Source organism: Falco peregrinus, chromosome 4, assembly GCF_023634155.1.
Source record: "Falco peregrinus isolate bFalPer1 chromosome 4, bFalPer1.pri, whole genome shotgun sequence".
In the NCBI taxonomy this organism is placed as follows: Eukaryota; Metazoa; Chordata; class Aves; order Falconiformes; family Falconidae; genus Falco; species Falco peregrinus.
This window is the reverse complement of record NC_073724.1, coordinates 91960834-91980800: the sequence shown is the minus strand read 5'-3', so window position 1 is coordinate 91980800 and position 19967 is coordinate 91960834. Positions and strand designations below refer to the sequence as shown.

General features: G+C 44.0%; 2 protein-coding genes across 11 annotated transcripts; both read right to left on the bottom strand.

The window, feature by feature from the left end:
- Nucleotides 1-5497: 5497 nt before the first annotated feature.
- KCNRG (potassium channel regulator) lies at nt 5498-10866 on the bottom strand. The gene is made up of 2 exons (XM_005240241.4): nt 10209-10866; nt 5498-8100 (listed from the first exon to the last, which is right to left on the bottom strand). The coding sequence occupies exons 1-2, from the start codon at nt 10784-10786 to the stop codon at nt 7848-7850; spliced, it is 831 nt and encodes a 276-aa protein (XP_005240298.1). The 5' UTR covers nt 10787-10866; the 3' UTR covers nt 5498-7847.
- A 1377-nt stretch (nt 10867-12243) lies between these two features.
- TRIM13 (tripartite motif containing 13) lies at nt 12244-18183 on the bottom strand. Of its 10 annotated transcripts, XM_055802264.1 has the most exons (6): nt 17760-18136; nt 16840-17046; nt 15317-15440; nt 14407-14489; nt 14120-14232; nt 12244-13664 (listed from the first exon to the last, which is right to left on the bottom strand). In XM_055802264.1, exons 5-6 carry the CDS (start codon nt 14132-14134, stop codon nt 12432-12434), a joined length of 1248 nt encoding a protein of 415 aa, XP_055658239.1. In that variant the 5' UTR covers nt 14135-14232; nt 14407-14489; nt 15317-15440; nt 16840-17046; nt 17760-18136; the 3' UTR covers nt 12244-12431. The 10 variants fall into 10 exon arrangements, 9 of the variants coding, with proteins under 9 accessions (XP_055658239.1, XP_055658243.1, XP_055658237.1 ...); XM_055802268.1 differs by lacking the exon at nt 14120-14232 and having other exon boundaries at nt 17760-18137; XM_055802262.1 differs by lacking the exon at nt 15317-15440.
- Nucleotides 18184-19967: the final 1784 nt, after the last annotated feature.

Here is a 19967-nt window from a genome sequence, read left to right as displayed (position 1 = left end):
AGCCTCAAAGCTTACCTCAGAAGTGCAGTGAGAGCATGGGTCAGGCTTTCAATAGCTAAGCATGAGAGACTGCACAGCACAGCTTATACGGGCAAGCTACAGCCAGCGGAGCAGCCGCACCAGTGCCCCTGTGCCGGCTGGTGCATTTTCCAGCCAAGTTCTGCAGGCAGTCTCTGAAATGAGAGATGAGTCTAGCAAAAAGATGATCTTTTGCCCATCCTTTTCCACTTGTATCCATAGAGATTTCAGGACTGAGTATGAACACTAGTGAACTCTGGGTTGCACTAGCACACTTGTCAAAGAAAACTTACTCAATAACAGCAGAAAACGTGGTTAGCCTAACCAAAGGTGGGAGGAGGATCTCAGTTACATCAGGGGCCGTGCAGTTGCCGTTTTTCATTTACATTCTTGACATGGCCAACTAATCATTAAGCCATTAATGTGTCCCAGGGATCCACAGTTTACTAAGCCATCTTCAGATGACAATGTTTTGAACAACCATAGGAAAATTATGTGGCTTAAGGATCAATTTGGAGATGGAGAAAACATAATGTAAACCAGTCTGTTCCAGAAGTTACATTTCCAGTTTGTGGAAAATCAGGAGCTTACTAATAGGGTTACTGTTCACCATGCTGCAACTGGAATTGAAGCAAAGGCCACCCCACAGGACATGCCCAGTAAGTACCTAGGCGTGTAACCCCAGCGCTGCCAAAGCAGTGCTGGTGTTCTGATCTTCAGACTTTGTCTATTCGGCCACCAAAAGCTTAGCTTCTGTTTCCTGATGTGAGGTATCGACATGATTAACCCATCTTATGTCTGGATCCTGCAATGTTTCACTTCATAGCACAGACACAGAAATGACCTCCGAGAGAGAAATTTTGTTCTTCAGGTATGCAAACTATCGATATATGAAACATCCCTATAGTCTCATGAACTTTTATGTCTCCCATCTAAGTCAGTCTGTGCCTTTTCTGTGTTCCTTCACCAGCTATCACCCACCCATTCATTCAGCCCTGTAAGATGTGCTTTTCCTTGTCTGGTGGCGTTGAAATTTATGACAGCTCTGTTAACGATCCATCCTTCAATAGTTGTGTCTCTTCGGTCCCGCAAAAGCAGGGACTCTTTCCAGCCAAATTTTACTCATTAACCCCCTCTGTAATGGGAAAGAAGTGAGTTTGCTGCCTTCTGTGGATTCTGCCTGTCCTTATCATGGAGCCTTTTATGCTGTTCCACCAGCGACCAGGCTGAGGAGCAGGCTGAAGGCATAGTAGAAAGACATAAAGTTTAAAGGACAGAAGGATCAGCATGCCTTCTGTTTGTCGTGGAATACACCATCGTAAACAAAACGCTATGTCAGCAATTATTTTATTACTCAGTTTAGTTATCACTGGGGAACAAGACCAAAAGCCATAGACCAGCCTTCTCTGAAGGCCTTCAATGAAAGCTACAAACTGCCTTTGAAATTCAAAGAAAAGCGTTCCTGCCTGACTCCAAAGTACTAGTAAAACCCCCAGACTTGGTGTTTGCAATCTATTGCTTTTTTTCCCAATAGAGAATCAGGATGGAACAATGTTGCAATGTTTAATTCTTCACAGTTTCAGCAAGCGCTGGGCTGGCTGGTGTAGCAGAAACTTGCTTAGAAAGCAAAGCGCTAAATTCATTCTCTACACCAGACTTCGAACGCCTTACTGTTTCCAACCTTTAGGGCTACATTCATCATCTTTCTGACCAGAAAGAAGCCACCAATTATTGAACCATTACATTAGAATGGAAACGGAGTAGAGCTGGAGGAAGGAATCTTGGAAAAATTTACACATCGGATCACACTTCAGGGGGTTATTTCAGCAGAAACTACGTGACGGTCTAGAAAACTGACATTCTTTTTTTTTTTTTTTTTAATAGAAGTCAGATTTATTTGTATTTTATACGATGACTAGTGATTTACATCCCACCCACCCATTTGAGAATATTCAGGGCTCCAGGCATATCTCCAGCCAGTTCCAGACTATTCAAATCATTGTTGGTACGTCCATTTACTAGTCACAACAAGGCCTTCTGTGACTAATTATGGCCTGACTGCAGCAGGAGAGGCAGCTTCAAAGAATGGGAATCTTCAGACACACTAGCAGTTCCCTTGGTTCCCAAATTCTTTATTTATGTGGATTACATTGAGTTGACAGATTTAACTGGGCTGTTGAAGATACGGTCAAAGAAGCAGAGTCACTCCCTTCCCTTTTATTGTTTTCTGAAGGCACAACAGTCATACGCATCTGTCACTCGAGAGAGGAAGTTCTCCATCACTGGGCTTCGTTTGGGCTTTTGTATGCTGTTCCAGTAGCATCTGGGAATGGATCAATATAATATTTGGTAGGGAGTCGTAGTGCCTTGTGATGCACTGTAAATCTTTTATTGTAGATACTCCTACCATTTATTGTTGAAAATCGATAAAAATAAACCTTGTAAAGTTAAAGCCTGGCAATGGTTCAGCACAAATCAGAGGGGAGGAGTAAAGAGGCAATGAGTCTCCCTCCCCCTCTTGGATAGCTCCCAGCTTGTTTCCCAATGAATATTCAATAACAGTTTCCAGCAATCTGGAAACAAATTATTTTAATTTTTTATTATTATTCAAAGTTATGAACACTTTGTTGTGATCTCAAGCGGGACTTCTGATCCGCTTTGGCAGCGTTCTGGTCGCGAAGTCAGCTGTGGATCAAAACAAAGGATTGCCCACATTGTGTGTTGGATTTACTTTAGACTTGCCTTCCTGAGACAGACAAAAGCACATCATCCTTGCTTAGCTCAGATTAAAAGAGTTACTCCTGAGCATTGGAAAACTGTAAACCAACTAAAATAGGTAAAAACAAAATAGAACATCCCAGTGTGGTGAAATGTTTCTCCAAAATCAGAACAGAAGTTACTACCCCTGTTTGCAAGCCTGTAGAAGCAGGGCAGGATGCAATTACTCCAGCATCATTCTTTTGGCTTATGGCTATTAGTTCCTTATATACTGCATCTTCGTGTGGAGTCTTCTACTATTTCCATGCGATTCAATTATACAGGGAAGTTAGAAATGGTTTGGAATTATTTAGTAAAGGGGAAAATGTCCCAGTACTATGGCCAGCACTAAGAGATAAGTCTTTTTTTAGTCTAAACATAGTACCAATTTCAATAGCTTTATTTAAACATCTATTCTTAACCAACTATATAATCTTACGAGCACTGACTGCAGAATCTATGAGTGCAGTGACTGCACTTCCTAAAAGAACTAAAGAAAAAAAACCCCTCATGAATTGTCATATTGACATCCATACCAAAAAAACAGGAAGGTATTTCATATCAGACTCTCTCCTTCCTGGTATCAGCAGGTTACTGAAGAATTTAGGGGGTTAAATAAATGACCTGTCACCAGAAGAGCTAAGAAGGACATAAGAGAACTTTCCATCGTGTGAAGAAGCAGACAAAAAGTTACTCAAAAGCACAAAAAAGTAACAAAGTACTACAAAAGGAAAAAGAACACAGTGCAAGAACAGGGGTTGGAAGAAGTGTGGTGTCTCCATCCCGTCGGGATATCCAGCAGGCACCACAAGATTGCATTGGTAAAGCCCTTGACACTCTTGTGTATAGAAATACAGGATGAAATTCAACTATAAAGGAGGGAAAAGTGATTAACTTAAGAAAGAAAATGTAAGACAAATTAAGTGGTGTCTTTCTGAATCATCTGCCTTATGCAAATCCAGCAAGTCATCTTTTCTTTCTAGATGATCTGCTTCTGCCATGTGAACTGCCCCCCATGTAGGGCGGAAGGATGGTGTTACCTTCCTGTTTAGTTTCCTTTCCCTCTAGTGATCTTCCTGTTCTGGCAGTCTGCTTGTGTGTTAAAAAGCCTGAGAGAGCTCACCGCTCGCTGTAAGTGAGTGACAGCACTCCGGCAGTCAGTTCCTAGCATCTCAGGCAGCGCAACAGTTTGCTGTACGCTTTTGCTGAATCCAACGAAAAATAAAAAGGCAAATACAGCAGTACTGAGATCAGCAAATTTTGCAGCTTCCCAGGAAAAAAGAATTCTCTTGAGAAAGTTGGCAAGGACTTGAAGAAGTAGATCATGTCAGGGATCATAAGATCCAACTTCATTAGAAAAAATGTCTGAATTTTCAAAATCCCATTCGTATTTAATCAAAAATAGAGCTAGATGTGAGCAATCAGAGCTCCTGGTTCTGTCATGTAAAAGCATGACCAAGCCGCCTACAATACCCTTCTAATCCAGCAGAAATCGTGTGGTGAGACACCAGAGCTGACTTGCCTGCCAAGATTTGGGTGAAAGGACTCAGTTTAACACGTAAAGTGGTTTTGACCAGAAGGCTTTTAAGGTCACTCAGACTCATAGCTAATCTGGGCTCCCGTCACCCAAATTCACTTCTACTTGTACAGCCTCTACCTTCTGGGGACGTGCAGCGGTGCGAACCGCTCTGCTGCTGCTGCAGCACACAGCCTGCTCTCCGCTGCATCCCTCGGGACAGGATGGGCACCTCGGGAGGGAAGCGTGGTGAAAATACTGACAACTCCTTCTTCCAAATAACTGCTCCAGTGCCTGTGGGATACGCTGCATGCCACTCCAAAGAGGGCACAGAAAAATTGCCATCCTGGTTCAGCAACACTTTATGGTAACATAAATAATCTTACAGCAGCTACTTAGGCCAGCTGAAGAACCTCCTAGTAAACGCCCTATTTTTACATTAATTCACCTACAAACAAACATACTTGCACCCCTTCCTCCGTGATTACTGCCATTTAGTTGTAGCTTGAAGCTACAACACCTGTAGCTCTACTACCGCTGCTTCCACATTCTGTATGAAGAAACCCAGGAAGGTGCTTTCCTTTGAAGAACCAGCTTAATACCAAATCATCATCAATTAAAAGTCACTGTTATCCTACTGGTCTTAGTCAGCCACTCAACAAATTTCCATCAGGTTATCGACACAAATGCTCTCAAACTTATTCAAGCAGCTATCAATTTAAAAAAAAAAAACCCACACATAAAAATAAAGCATTGTATAAGAGCCTAGTCCTGTTCTCTGCAGGTACACAACTGACAGAAGGTGGCATTTCTCAGTTCAGTGCTAAGTAAGAATACAAACTGGAAGAACTTTGAGAACCCCGATTTGCTGATGGTCACGTGCTTTGCTTCAAAAAGACACATAGTCCCACAGTGCGCCGTTACACAAGGTGAAGGTAAAGTACGGATGGTACTTTACAGGACAGGAACTTGCACTGGTATAGTTTTCCAGAGTCAAAACATTACGTTTATGGAGTTACATTTGTGCTGAATAAAAACTAACCCACAAGGGGAACCAGAAAGTGTTCAGCACTGGCCCATCACAAGTTGTAACTGAAACAGTTCTACCAAATACTCATTTTGCCAAAGCCATGGAGCATGAGTGATGGCATAGGTTAAAAGTCCAGGACTTTTTAAAAAATGGAAATATTTCATATTTTCTTTCACTTTATTTAAAAAAAAAAAAGAAAAAAAAAAGAAAAAGAAAAAGTAATCCAAACTTCAGTTTTTAAAGTGGCTGCTACAGCAAGGAAAATAAACTCACTGCTGTAGGTGAAGTAGCCTAATTTTGTTACTACAAGGCATTCTGAAACTAGTCTCACTTTGTTTACACTGCTGCTATCAGCAATCATTTAAGGTGTGATGGTTAAATAGAGCTTCAAGTTCATTTATTTTTCTTTCCTCTCCAAGAAGTTGTCACTTTTGTCTTGTTTTGTGTCTTGTCACTTTTCTTGCTATTATTCATCTCTTCATCAACAATATTCACAGTCACTGGCTCACTCAATGCTCAGCTTTATTGGTTTCAGTTTTATCCCAATTTGAGGAATGGGAACTTTTCTGGTAAGGTCAGTACCTGGACCTTCAAATGAACTTGGAAAACAAGTAGTGTTGTCTTTGTAGTACAACAACCTGTCTGGACAGTCATCCCATACAGCTTGTCTGCTGTGTCACCCAAATGTGACATCAGCAGTTTGACCTCAAAGTCCACCATGACAGGCCTTCTGACACAGACCTTCACAAAAGGTGTTCACAGCAACATGGAAGAGGCCAGGCTGGAAGGAATCTCGAAAGATCATCTGGTCCAACCTTGTGTGGGAAAGGTAGCCCAGCTGAGATTATCTAGCACCCTGTCCCATTGCATCTAGAAAACCTCCAGAGATGGGGACTCCACCACATCCCTGGGGAGGTTCTTCCAGTGAGCGAATGATGGTTCTCACTGTAAAAATTTCTTGTATCAAGATTACTATGAATACATTGACACTATTGACCAAAAAAACCACCCACATTTGAACTGAAAGCATCCATTTTTATGATCCTTAACATTTATTACATTATATGACCTGTAAGCAGTTTAGGAGATGTAGTCCCATAATGACATTATTCTCAACTCAGAAAGCTCAGGAGCAAGAGAAGAGGACCTCATTGGTGCCACAGTCATTTCTGAACTTGTGTCAAACTAAAATGCACTACAGTGGTAGCAAAGAAAAGATGTCCGGTAGTGGCACCACCAGTCTGAGAAGATAGCTTTCACTGAAAACTCCTAAGGGCAGGAAACAGACAGGTGATTCCCACCATCCACCCCCATTTTTAAGTGCTACAAATAAAATAATAAATTCATGTTTAAAAGCTAATAAGAAGCCAGATCTAATCAGTCAGCCAAGCAAGCCCAAATGAGCTCTACTTGGCTGTTCGTAACTTTGGAAAGATGATGTTTTATCAACAACAGAAGTCAGGTTCAAATAATGAAACCTTGAAGTTATTGCCATCATCTTTCCTTGCCTTGAAGGAATGACAAGATTCTTAATTTAAAAGGCCTCATTAACTTACCTCTCCTGGTACATGAGCTAATTCTGGCATCTTACAAAGCATTGTCCAGGGCTAACATTCCCAAGGCTTTTAAAGCCACTTCTGCTAAGCCTTCCTCCTAAATATATTTTGCATTTAACAAGTGTTAAGAAATCTTTCGTATTATTTCGTTTAGAATTGTACTAACTCTTCCATTTGAATGACTGTTTATCACATTTTCATTCTTTTTATAGTTAAAGCTCTAAAAATTAACTGACCATTTGTTCACAAAGACCTCCATTTGTTCACAAAGACCTTTATAATTTAATTCTTGGCACTGAAGTTTAATACTTCCGGAGCAGGAGGAAAGGACAGAGGAATATTCTGCAAGAGACAGTAACACGTTATTTCACAGACACTAGTGGTGACTTCCCAAGCCACTTTCTCATGCCTGGAGCCACACAGCAGCACAACTTGGGATGTTTCTGTTACGTTGCTTTCAGCTAATTGCAAGAGAATCCGTGTACATGTATCTTTTGAAAGCAGAATCAATATTCAGCCACTGAGGCTTTCATTCCTCCTCCAGCCGCTTCTCCAAACAGGGGGGATGATAATTGTGTCAAGCTGTTATTTCTTCATGTATTATCACGTATTTCAATTTTACTTAAAGATTCACACAGAACATAAACATTGTTTTCTAGAAGAAATGGTTGATTTTTTGCGAGTCCTAATATAAATTTTAGCCACAAAGCAAAACAAAAACAACCCTTGAAAATGCTGGAATCTGGTCCATAAACCCAGTATTGAATCTGTGGTTCTTTTATTTAGAGTTGGAGAGGGTGGAGTGGTAAAAGGCAGGAAAGCAATTTTTTTTTTTTCCTGAATACTGGGGGGGGCAAATTGTTTGTTTGTTACTTCCCTCAATAGTTGCAACTTCAAACAAGCCAACAAAGAAAGGCCACTACTGCTGACACACCCCTTTTCCACCTTCAAAAGATGAAAGGAAAAGCCTTTATTTCCCTTTCTGTGCTTGGCTTCTCTTTGCCTGTGTGACCCCGGAGCTCCCTGGGGTTTGGTCCACTGTGATGGTAAGGCCTGCTGGCCTCTTCATCCTTTCGAAACTGTAGCATTCGACTTTTTCTTCATTGGAGACTGTCCTGGTGCTTATGAGGCGAAATCCATCTTTGAGTAAAGTGTCAAGCAGCAGCCCTAGCACATTAGTACCGTTAATCAGCTTTCTATTATCAGGCTGTATGGAAACATACCTAAAATAAGAAAAAAGCAGTTACAACACACTTTAGTTGCTTCTTGAAGGACGGAATGAATGTTTTTTTTGAACCAAACCAGGTCCTCAGATGGTGCAGGTCAGCACAGTTGCACGGGTTTACAGCAACAAAGGTACCTGGTATTTTTTTCCTCCTTTGAGGACAATTTACCTCTTTCCCTCATTATAAGAACAGTAATTCTCAGTTCATCCAGTTACCCGTTGGGGAAGAAGCACTCTTTTCACCCCCACACCAAAACTTACTTTTTAAAGATACAGCTGTGATAACCTCCATCTCATTTAATTTAACGGAGATGAGGTGAATGGCATGCTCAATATAATGCTGCAACAGTTTTTCGGGTAAGAGTAAATGATGGAAAGGGCAGTGAAGTCACATAGACCCCAACAGCATCACTTTTCATTACACAGGATCTCTCTCTACAAACAGTGACATTTATTGCGATGTTACCTTGTACAGCAGATTGTGTGGTAACAGGTATGAAAATCATTTTCCCATTGCCTCAAATGATTTTACTTGATATAAAGTACAATTTAAGAACCTACCCAGATGTTTCGAGGAACAGAAGTCTGGTAAAAATACTATTACAAAATACATAAACTGACAGGGGTGAAACTGTTCCACAGTTCACAGGAAAGTACACCAAACGTTCATGGAAAGCACAAAAAAGGCAAAAGAGTCCCTGTCACAACAAAGACCAAGTTGATAGAAAATCAGCAGGCAACATTATCAAACTCTACTTGTTTCATTACTCAAGATAAGATTTTCTATTGATCTGCAGAAGAAAATTTTTACCGAGTCTGAAGAAAAAGGAAAGTCAGGAATATTTTCCCCACTATTGAAGTTGCCATAACCTACTCAACCAATTGTTAGTCCATTAAAATCAGTAATACATCATAAAGTTAAGGTCTGGCACATAAATGCCACTTCACAAATGCGAGGTACTTTTCTTCTACTTGCTTAGTTAAAGAAAGCTAGAAGAAAGATAAAATTTATTCATCTTTTTTTAAAATAATCAAAAGACTGCAGTGTTGATTCATATATTCAGATAGAATAAACCTTTTGGAAATATTTCAATGAAATTTCCATAAAATTCCAGGAGTTCTAACAGCCACAGACGTCGAATTAGGTCACACTTCCTTATACAGTAAGAATGTGTCTCCATACAATAGACATCCAGCAAAAGCTTGTTTAAAAAATGTAAGCTGTCATTAAAATACAATACTGCTATCACAAAAATCATTGATATACAGTAATCTTAATAAAAACAGAACCTGCCTCTGAATTCAAAGAAAACCCACTGAGTAGCATACAATTCAGGGGTCCTCAAACTACGGCCCGTGGGCTGGATACGGCCCCCCAGGGTCCCCAGTCCGGCCCCCGGTATTTACAGACCCCCCTGCCCCCCCCGCCGGGGGTTGGGGGGGGAAACCAAGCAGCCGCAGATGACTGCCTGCCACTGCATCCGCGCGCCGGCCCCCTGGTTAAAAAGTGTGAGGACCCCTGGTATAGTTAATAATCTACCCCTTCTCCCTCCTCCCAATAAAAGGCTCTACAAAAGCTTTCCAGTGTGTGAACTGCTATCTTAGTTCCACTGGTGTTTTGAACCCTATTTAGCCATTCTCTTTTCCCTCTTCTCCTTATGAAAAGTCTTTTGGACCATGAGCTAGCGGAGATTTTAGGCCTCCCCAGTACTTCACTCCTTATTTGTTTTGTTTCCTTTGCTTCCTTTTACTCTGTGTTTTTCAAGTCCTCTAGAAGGTCACTGATGTCATGAAATTCTAAAGCCTGGGAGAGCGAGTGAAGAGGAAAGGGCAGAAAGACCCAACAGAACTCAAAAACAAACGTCAAGCACAGCATTTTAGAAAGCTGGAACGGGCAAATCAGTGCAACAGAAACGAAACTGGATATTTGAGAACTATAAAAAGATAACATTAAACTAGCAGAAAGAAGGTAACATACTTTCTCTCTTCTCAGAGAGCTGTCCAATAGTTTCTTTAAAATTAGCTTTGCTAGCACATAGCGTGTTACTTCATGAACTAGAAGTCACAAAGACATTTCCATAATGAGGAGTCACACAGGGTTAGTACCTGGCCACAAACTGGTCACCAGCAGAGTAGTCCGTACCACACTGAAAAACCAGGTCATGATGAGAAGGTCTTTCCAAAGGAAGTGGAACGAGTGATTTCTGAGAAGGAAAAGGGCTGTTCCAGCTCCGTCCGGACTGCTGCCCTGTGAACACAGTGATCTGTTCAGCCAGTGTCTCAACAGTGGTACTGCAGGAACCAAAGATCCGGAAAAAGGCCTGCATCTCATGGAGAGAGAAACGCACTTCCAAGACCTCCAGCCTTGGCTTCAGCAAGTGTTCCTGGCTCAGGAGCTCGGCCAGAGTGTAGAGCCCATAGAATTCTGCTTCTCTCTGCAGCCTCTGATAGTCTGAGAAATTAGTAGGTAAGGAGACCTGGAGAGTCCTCAAGAAGTCCATGATGTAACTAAACAAAGTTCCATCTCTGTCCACAAAAAACTCTCCGTTCATCAGTTTAAACTCCCGGTCATTATTGTTCAACATCCGTGCTAGCCTGGACTCAGGGAACTGCTGCAAGGTAGAAGCCCAGGTTACAAATCGCACACCTCCCACGCTCAGAACAACCACCTCTCGATTATTCATCGCCGTCTCAGCCACTCAAGAATTTTAACTCTCTGATCTATGTGTTTGTGACTTAATCTATCCTAAACTGCAAGGTATCTGCAGCTGCAAGAACCATTCAGTGCTTTTAGCAAGCGTTTGGAGTGACATGTGGATCAGTAACAGGATTCCCAGGCAACAAAGATGTAAATATCATGTACAATAGTTTTGTTTACAGGGTTTGGTTGCTTGGAAACTTTGATTCTTGGAATTTAATGGTTTATTTTTGAAATGAACAGCTTACAAGGATTACTGGAAGACAGTGAATTGATCACCACAACTTACTAAACCGTGAGAGGGGCCAATGAATATCCCCAAAGTACGGCATGCATTATGTCTGTTATTCAGAAATGTCAACTAAATGTTTGCATTCTATATATTGCTGTTCATAGGACCGTTGCAGAAGGAGGTTAGATGTGCTTCAAGCAATACGTTTAAGTATCGTAAACTGTCAAAGAAGGGCACTTCAGAGAACGCAAGCTTACAGTTCACTTTAAATCACTGTTAGCCTACAGCCAAGTCAATACACCCAGAAAATTCAACTCCTAAAACAAGGTACATGAAAATACAGTTAACAGTAGGAAAGCTGATATATGTTTCAGTGCTAAAGCACTTCCAAACACCTACAACATCCATACTCCTGTCACGTTATGTATTTTGTTCCAAGGAAGCATCCCATCATTTTTCCTGGCTTCTGGAATTACTATCCAGAGAGACAGAGAGGGACAGGAGAGAAACTGTTCTACCTGCCACCTTTGCAGGGCTAGAGCACAAGCTGCCTTGCTGTGGCTGATCTGTGCGTGCCTTTCACCGCACTGAACTGTTACCATTCAGGCCACTTTCTTAAAAAGTGTGGCTCCAGAGGAACAGATCTAACAGGACAGCTTGGTTAGTCACCCCAACAATTTGATGTTGGAAAAGTAAACTGCAAAGTATGTACTATCTTGCAGCTTGTTCTTCTCTTATCAACCTCAACTGATTTCTCTTTACCCCTAGAATTTATGCTTGCCCTGAAGATATATTTTTGTACAGAACCTGTAAACAATAACCAGTATCTACAGTAATCTGAATGTACAGGATAATTACTACATTTTGTTATACAAAAAATTAGGGGTATCTATTTCAGTGAGAAGTAACATCCTCAGATACAAAGCGGTTCCAAAACATGAATGCTGCACTCTGTACTGTGCAGTGGAAGAGCAGTCCTCAAAAAGCCTCTCAGTACTGTGCTCTTCTCAATCACAACTGTTCTACCTCCTTCCAAACCACCTCCCCGTCAGAAAAAAAATAAAATGTAACTATGACCTTTTAGGAAGTGAGACTTCTAATCTTATTCTACAATTATATTAACATTAAACTGAGAATGCAGTTTGGCCCTGTATCTTGGTAAAAAAATTATCTGCAGTGAACACCACTGAAAGAAGAATCCAGGAACAATGTGATTTTCAAAGCTCCACTTCATCTTCCAGTTTATCAGCGCTCAAACTATAGGAACAGTATAAATGTTTTGGAAACACTTTGAATCTCTGAATGTTTTTCACTGGAAGTCTTAAAAAAAAATTAATTTTTAAAAGTTCTATGTCTTCTTCACCAGATCTCTCTTAGTTCTTTTATTTCAGCAGGGACTTCACAACAGTTTATATTTGCACACAAACTGTGCAACATTATCCAGTACAACCAATGTATAGTTCTTACACTTTTCTCTTAGAAGTGAAGCTCCATCTGTCATCTGTTCCCAGTAGAAGACTGCATGATCTGCTATCTCCACTGTATCTGCCAAGTAGGACAAGCTAATTGTAAGGAACTGAGACTTCCAGCACTGTAGATTGTCAACGACTGACTCCACAAAGGACATTCTGGTGACAGCAAGAATAAGCAAGCAAATAAGAGAGTTCACTATAAATCTTCGTGAAAAGACTGAGGGAATCTTGAATTTAAGAGTGTTGTTTTCCTGAGGCAAGGAAAGTTTGTCCACATCAACTAGTTTTATTCCATTCCACTGGCTGGTATCAAAGCTCTTCATTGTAGGGGTGATGTCCACACTGGAACAAGGTAAAGGAGTTTCTTTGAGCACCTTGATTTTTTCCCTGAACTCCTGCATCTGTTGCAGAAATATAATGGGTTCAGACACATCTTTGAAGGCCTCTGCAATGTTAAAAGCCATCCGTTGCTCTTGCAGAATTGTGTTCAGTTTATTGATTTCCGGATCGTAGGCCTGCATCACTGCAAGCTTCATGGTCTCAAAGTCAGAGAGAATCTCATTTCGCTTCTGCTCCAGTGTGTGCTGCAGCTTCTCAAAGAACTCCTTCACTTTGTCAGAATCTTTGGTCAGCATCTGCAAAGCTTTCCTCTTACTGGTTTCTAAGGTATCCAGCCGTGAGAGGGCATCTCCACAACGCCAAGTTTCAAAGCCCTGAAACAGGGTTTCAAAAGCCCGCTTCTCCTGGGAATAAGCTTCTTCAATAGAACAGAAAAGATGCTTTGTATGGTCACCACGGGTGGCACAAACCCCGCAGATCAGCTGCATGTCTGTCCGGCAAAAAATGTTAAGGGGTTGCCCGCTGTGCACTTTGCACACAGGCATTTTTGGAGTTACTTTGATTTTGTTGTACTTCTCCACGATACCTTTCAGGGAATAGTTGACTTGCAAGCTGTTGACTCCAGTAACAGGAGTTTCCTTCCTGCACGTGGGGCACTTGAAAGGGGATGGTCTCCAAAGGACATTCCTCACATTTCCCTCAAGAATTCCTTCCAGACACTTTCTGCAGAAATTGTGTGAACAGGGCAGGACACGAGGATCATCAAACAGGCTACAGCAAATGGGACAGGTGAGATCTTCCTCTAGGAGCTCCATCATATCCTAGGAAAGAGAAGAAAGATGGTAACAGGACTTACAAAATTTATTTCTCCTCCAGGAAAACCACGCAAAACCCAATCTCCATCTGAGACACAGCTCAGTGAGAAAAGCATCTACTTTTTCCTCCAGTGTCATTACGACAGAGCCTCAGCTAGGTTTTTGCAGCCAGCCTAGTTAGCTGTAGTATCTGGCCACCAGATGGCAGGCACAAGAACGACCCAGTGTTCAGACAGAACCATTTTTGGACTCTCAACTACAAATGCTGGAAAAAAACGCTTGCCAAACCCAGCAAGGGCTCTGAATGAAAATAACTCATGTACTCATAATAACAGTTCAAGATTTACATCCTTCCTCACTGATGCAATACACAGAAACTGGATTTTCACAAAAAACACCCAGTTGGTATGCTCTGCTAAGATCTGATTACTCTCCACTTGCTCAACTCACCCAAAGCTTACCATTTCAAACACCATGCACTGCCACCATAAGAAGGCAATCTTAAAGGTGACTGAAAAAGCCCAGCTTCAGAATTCCTTCAGCTACAGAATATGTGATGTGGCTCTCTGCTCACCTGCAAAGCCAAAGGTGAGTCACCACTCAAAGTTAGCTTTTCTCTTGTTCCTGCAGTATTTTTAAATAACCAAGGGAAGGTGTTATTGCTGAACTATTCAGCACAAAGTTAAAATGCTTCAAAGAACAGCTGCCCATAATTCTTGATAATTCATCATGAAACAAAACTGTTAACCATTTTCACTCATCTGCAATCTGTATTTCCAAATCCATTCTCACAGCACGCATGCCGCAGCAATTTCTTTCTGTGGACAGGACCTGCAGGAAGAGGATTTATCATGTAATCCTTTCTACTGGAAAGTCTCAGTGAAGGGACTCTGTGCACAACCCTCCCAGTGCCTCTAACCAAAGCCAAGTTCTCAAATGCAGGCACCTTGTAACTTACAGCATGCTCTAAGAAAACAAGTAGCTAATAAAGACCAAAATGGGTGACCATTTGTATTAGCCAAATCTCTCACACACTTAAGTTTTGAGCTGTAATTAGTGTTTCCCTTGTATAAATTCCTTCCATATTATACAATACCTATTCATACATACATATATATATATGATAAAATTCCTTTTATACATTACAAGATGTAACACAGCAAAGAGCATCAAGTACTGCTGTGACAGCAAGGCATATAAATAAGGTCTTTTAATTAGTTTTGATGTTAGTACTAAGGTTTCTGTCCCCTCAAAGAAATATAAAGCAGAAAATGTGGGAGGCAAGAGGGGAGCTGCAAGGGAAGATCCATGCTGCACAGGACAAAAGCAGCAACAAAATCAGTATCACTGATCTGAGGAAAGTAAAGATCACTACAGGGAACAAAGGCAAGGTCGATTCTGAGTTTCTTTCACAGGAGGACTGATACAGTCCCAGCAAGACTTCACAGTAAAAGCCATTCTGGAAAGGTGTAAGCAAACCTCCCATGCTTTTCCAGTGACAAGGGGGAGGAGCATTCTCTGTGCTTGTTTGAACGAGGAGTTTTTAAAAAGTTGCCAGCTTTCCTACTCAGCCTCAGGACTGATGCAATCAGCCAGAAGAAGCCACCATTACAGCTAGGGACAAACCCCAAGAGAAAAGATCTAACGACTCCATTTACCACCTAAGGTCTTCTGTAAGACCAGAGATCCCATTCAGAAGCTTCATTTTCTGTGAGAAGAAAGTGATTCTGAAGTACCCGTCAATGCTAGAACAAGCCACGTTTCTTTTCTGTCCTCTTCCTACTGCTAAAAAGAATGGGAAGACAGGAAGACGATGATTTTGCCCCTATACTCTTGAGTCTTCCTCTTTATGAATAGTTCTGTCTTTCCAACTTGTACTCACAGCTTTTAGCTGCAGTAGGAGCACAAGGATCAGTTTTGCTCATGTGTTAAGAGGGTAATAACTATGTAACTAAAATGACAGCTCTCAATCTTTTAGGAAATGGAGATTCATGATACAGAAAATATTTGCTCTGATCTCTCTCCTTTACCAAGGAGGATTTCACGTCTTAGTTAGGGAGCTGGAAAAGCAGCTTTGCATGCCTGACGGTGAGAACTGCAAACCACTGCAGAAAATGCTTACTACAACATGCTCCATGAAAATTGCAGGAAAAACATTGAAGACTTCCATGCTCCTAAAAATACAAAAAACATACACAAAAAAGTTTCATGATCCAAATAAAACTGTCCTGTTGCATTCCAACTCCAATTACCCAACTAAATAATTATGCTTTATAAATATAAATTATTTCAAACCCATTATATGACATCATTAAAACCCTTGGATTTAAAAAAAAGAAATGGGCAAGTCTATCAGCTCACACACACACACACCCCCAATAAAACCAAAAATGCTGAAAACGTGTATAACTGGTTGGGACAGCTGAACTTCCATCTTCTTTAAGACATTACTTTTGGAGAGAAAGTTGCCTGTGGACTGAAAGATCCCTTTGTATTAGCAACTTGTTATTTGTGTAAGGAACTACAGCAACACTTCAACTTCTCCATTGAGAATTTCTCTGTGTTATTTCTTATCCAGGTTGGAACGGCCCACTCATAGCACATGGGCTAAAAGGCACAGTGGTTTCTTCCTTCACCTGAGCTACATAAACTCTCTGGGTACAAACCCAGCAGATCCACGCATCAGAAAAAGCAACTCACAGTTTTACCATTAGGAATAAGAATGGCAAACCAACACAAACCATAAATGCAAAACCAACCACAGTAGCTTTTTCCCCACACTCCAGAGAGAAATTAATTTAGCATGCTTCTCAGCACAGAAGTTGGGTTTATCAGCCAGCAGCAGGCTGAAAGCAAAACCAAAATTTCACCAAGCTTCAAACAAAACAAAAAGATAGCTCTTGAATTACAAGTTTCCAGCAATGGCGTGTAAGTGTTCTAAATAAAACTTGACCGAGTCAGACTGCATTTCCACAAGCAGCTGAGCTAGTCAGGAGAGGCCTTGTCTCCCTTCCTTGGCAAGGACCCCAATCCTCGTCAGGACCTCCTACAAGCAATTCCACCAGCCTTCTGCCAGACTGGTGTGATGAATCTGCCCCAAAAAGGGTCCCATGCAAATAAGGCAGGAGGAAGGGAGATGGGAGCTCCTCTTTCCAGCAGCAACAGTCTTAACTCTGCTCACCTTCTTGAGATGAACTGCAACCTAATGGAAGGTCAGCGTAGACATTCTAACGTGGAATGACTGATCTCCAGGTGCAGTAAGTATCCAGGCGGTCGAAAAGCGCTGAGGAAAGTGGCCGCGCTTTAAGCCTGTTATTTCCTGGCCGAAGTTTTTTCCAGGAGTACCCGGTAGATCCAACAAGTTCAGCCTTCAGAGAGCCAGGAAGGCCTGGAGAAATAAGCAATTCCGGTTCAGTGCAGCTGCAAGCCCCGCCAACACCGTTTCATCCGACGTGGTTCGCCAACCCGCGGGGCCGCGCCATGGCAGGCCCGGGCGCTCGCCTCCTTGTCCCTCAGCCCGGGCAGGCGCCCCCTCGCCGCCCCTGCCTGTGGCCCCGCTCCCGCCGGGGGGCCGGGCACCCGCCCCGCCGCCCGCTCCCGGCCAGGCCCGGCCCTGAAGCCCCGCCGCCGGCCGCGGCCTCCCGCCGGCCACGGGCGCCCCGTCGGGCAGGGCCGATCGGGGCAGGGCGGCCCCGGGAGCCAGCCCGCGCCTCGCAACGGGCAAACCGGCAGCGGGGCTTGTGCGGGGGGAGGGCTGCCAGCGAAACCGGCCCGCGACCCCCCGGCGGCCGGGCGCTGCCCGCCTTGCCACCGCCTCGCAGCGCCGCGGCCTCCGCTCGCCCAGCCGGGCCCGCCCCTCCCGCCGCCGGCGACCCCACCGCCCGGGCACGGGCCGCGCCGCCGCCGGCCCCCGCTGCTCACCACGCCGGGCCGGGGCTAGCGGACAGGCCGGGGGAAGGCGGCGGGAGCGGGGCTGACTCGGCCGCCCACACCGCGCGGCGCCGCGGCCGGCCCCAGCCATCGCCCCCTCCGGCCCCGAGGCTGCCGCCCGCCGCTCCCGCACCGCCGCCGCCCGGCCCGGCCCGGTGCCCCCCCTCTCACCTCGGCGAGCCGCGGCGGCGCGGTCAGCGGCAGCGGGCGATGCCGAGGGCCGCCATGCGCTGGCCGCCCCGCCGCACGCCCCTCCTCGCCGCGCCTCGCCGCCGCCGCTCGGCCAGAGGGGGTGGGCAGGCCCCGGCCCGCAGGAGCGATCGGCCGGGAGCTGCCGCCCGCCGTCCCGGACGGGGTGCGCCCACCCACCTTGGCCGGCGGCCGCTGATCCTGGGGCAGGAGCCGCCGCGGCCCTTCCTCCCCCGTGGGCCTGCGAGCGGCACGGCCGGCCCCGGGGCTGCCAGCGGGGAGCCGCGGGCGGCACAGCCGGGCGGGGATGGGGGTGGGGTGCGCCTGCCTCAGGCGGTGGCCGAGCTCCGCAGCCCAAGCTGGCTGCCTGCTCCTCTGCCGAGGTATCTACGGGTTTCTGTTGCTCATTAACTCTGCCTAAATCTGACTTCAGACTGCAGCTCACAGGCGCGCGTTGCCGAGAAGCGCTGCTGGGTGGCAATCCTGCTGAGCATCTTCCACCTCCCGAAAGCACTTACGAAAAAATATAACATCATTTTAGCTAGATGACCTTATGCACTTCATAAAAGGATAGAGACACATTCCCATGTGCTTTAATGCACTGGCTGTACCAATTCCTGCTGGTGAATCTCTTGGGGAGTAACACAGCCCGTCAAGCCTATGCAGGTCTCCCACAATAATGCCAACTGGCCCCAGAGAGATGGAGCAGGAGGGTTCCCGTGTCCCCCTGGGAGGACCCTCCGGTTACAGGACTACGAAATTTGGGCTGGAAGTCCTGAGACTGCAAAGATCCTTTGTGATCTTTTTTCCAGTCCTTATGTTAGTTCTCAGTCAACATCACAGGTCTCGCATCAAAGCCAAACTGAACTTACTTTTGAGTTAGACTTTGTGAAACATGGCATCAAAAGCTGTTCCAAAGCGCACGTGCTCTGCCTCCTGCATCCCTGGCACTGCCCTGCTCTTCGCTCACCCACTGCAGTCACCTCACCCATCAGCACAGCAGACACTATGCACGTTCAGGACTACCCACACAAGTAACGTCACAGGCTGGACAGTATTTCTGTCGGGTGAAGCTCCCACACACATCTGACATCTTTCCTCCAATTGTTTAGGAATCTGGATTTAAAAAGCCATTCAATAACATGCTGAGGTTGTGGTTCCCCAATTCACTGCAGACAGAAGAGGAATTCACCTTCCCTCCTGCTGCCTCCACCTGAGCAGGCCTGCCCTCTCTGCTGGACTCAACAGGAACAGTTTGATCACGGACAAGCATTTTGAAAATCCCCTCAGGGTGCTCACACACTCGGGCATATCATGCACTATCTACTGGAGAACGGCCTCAGAAGGTAGAGCTGCTGCACAAATGCAACCAAGACCTTCAGGTGCACTTCAGTGTCCTGCTTGTTTCTTCTTAATTGTCCAGCATCTTCTTTTGCATTTATTAAAAACAAGTAATTCCAAGTAGTTTCTGAAAAATGATAGCTTAATCCATCCCTCAGCTACCCAAATTGTGTTCAAATGATATCCCAATGCTTGCACATTTACATTTTCCAAACACTCCTCATCTGCACTTTCCCAACAGCCCTTTTAATATATTAAGAATTTCCTGATTCTACTAATCTTCTCTGTAATTTTATGGTTAAAGCTATTAACAGCAACATAGCATTTTAGATTTCTCACTCATTATTAAGTTCATCTATTTCTCATATCACTTTTTTTCCTGCTATATTTTCAGAGTACATTTTATTCTCCATTAATTCTTTGGGCTGGTGCTACTTCGCCTCCTTATAGATGAAGGCGCCATATGGGCATAAGAGTGGATGTCTGCCCACCTGGGATATTCCTTAGAACCATCTGAACATGTTCTTGTCCCTCCTTGCCTGGGCTTTCTTCTGTCAAAGATGAAAGTTTAAAACTTCTGGGCAAACAGCATGGGATTTCTGTGCTTGGTGCATATTAGTGCCCAGCCAGCACCATACTTGGAGTGTACCATGGCTGTCCTGCACGTGAGCAGATATAATTTGGGCATTTTACCACTTCTATCTGACTGATAGAGTTGCACAAAACCAACTTTTTTGCACACATGTGAGTCCATTTTCCTATACTCTTTTAACTCTGTTGTTTATAGAGGTTTTTCAATCGCAGTTTGGTTCCGAGCTGGTGTTCCTGCATCTGACGCACCAAGTAGCA

Bases quoted from the DNA above. Each gene is read 5' to 3' on its own strand.
- KCNRG (XM_005240241.4), bottom strand. From the start codon at position 10,786: ATGAATAATCGAGAGGTGGTTGTTCTGAGCGTGGGAGGTGTGCGATTT. The intron at 8,101-10,208 runs GTACTAACCCTG...TTCTTATTTTAG, and splicing joins GGTGACCAGTTTGTGGCCAG to GTATGTTTCCATACAGCCTG.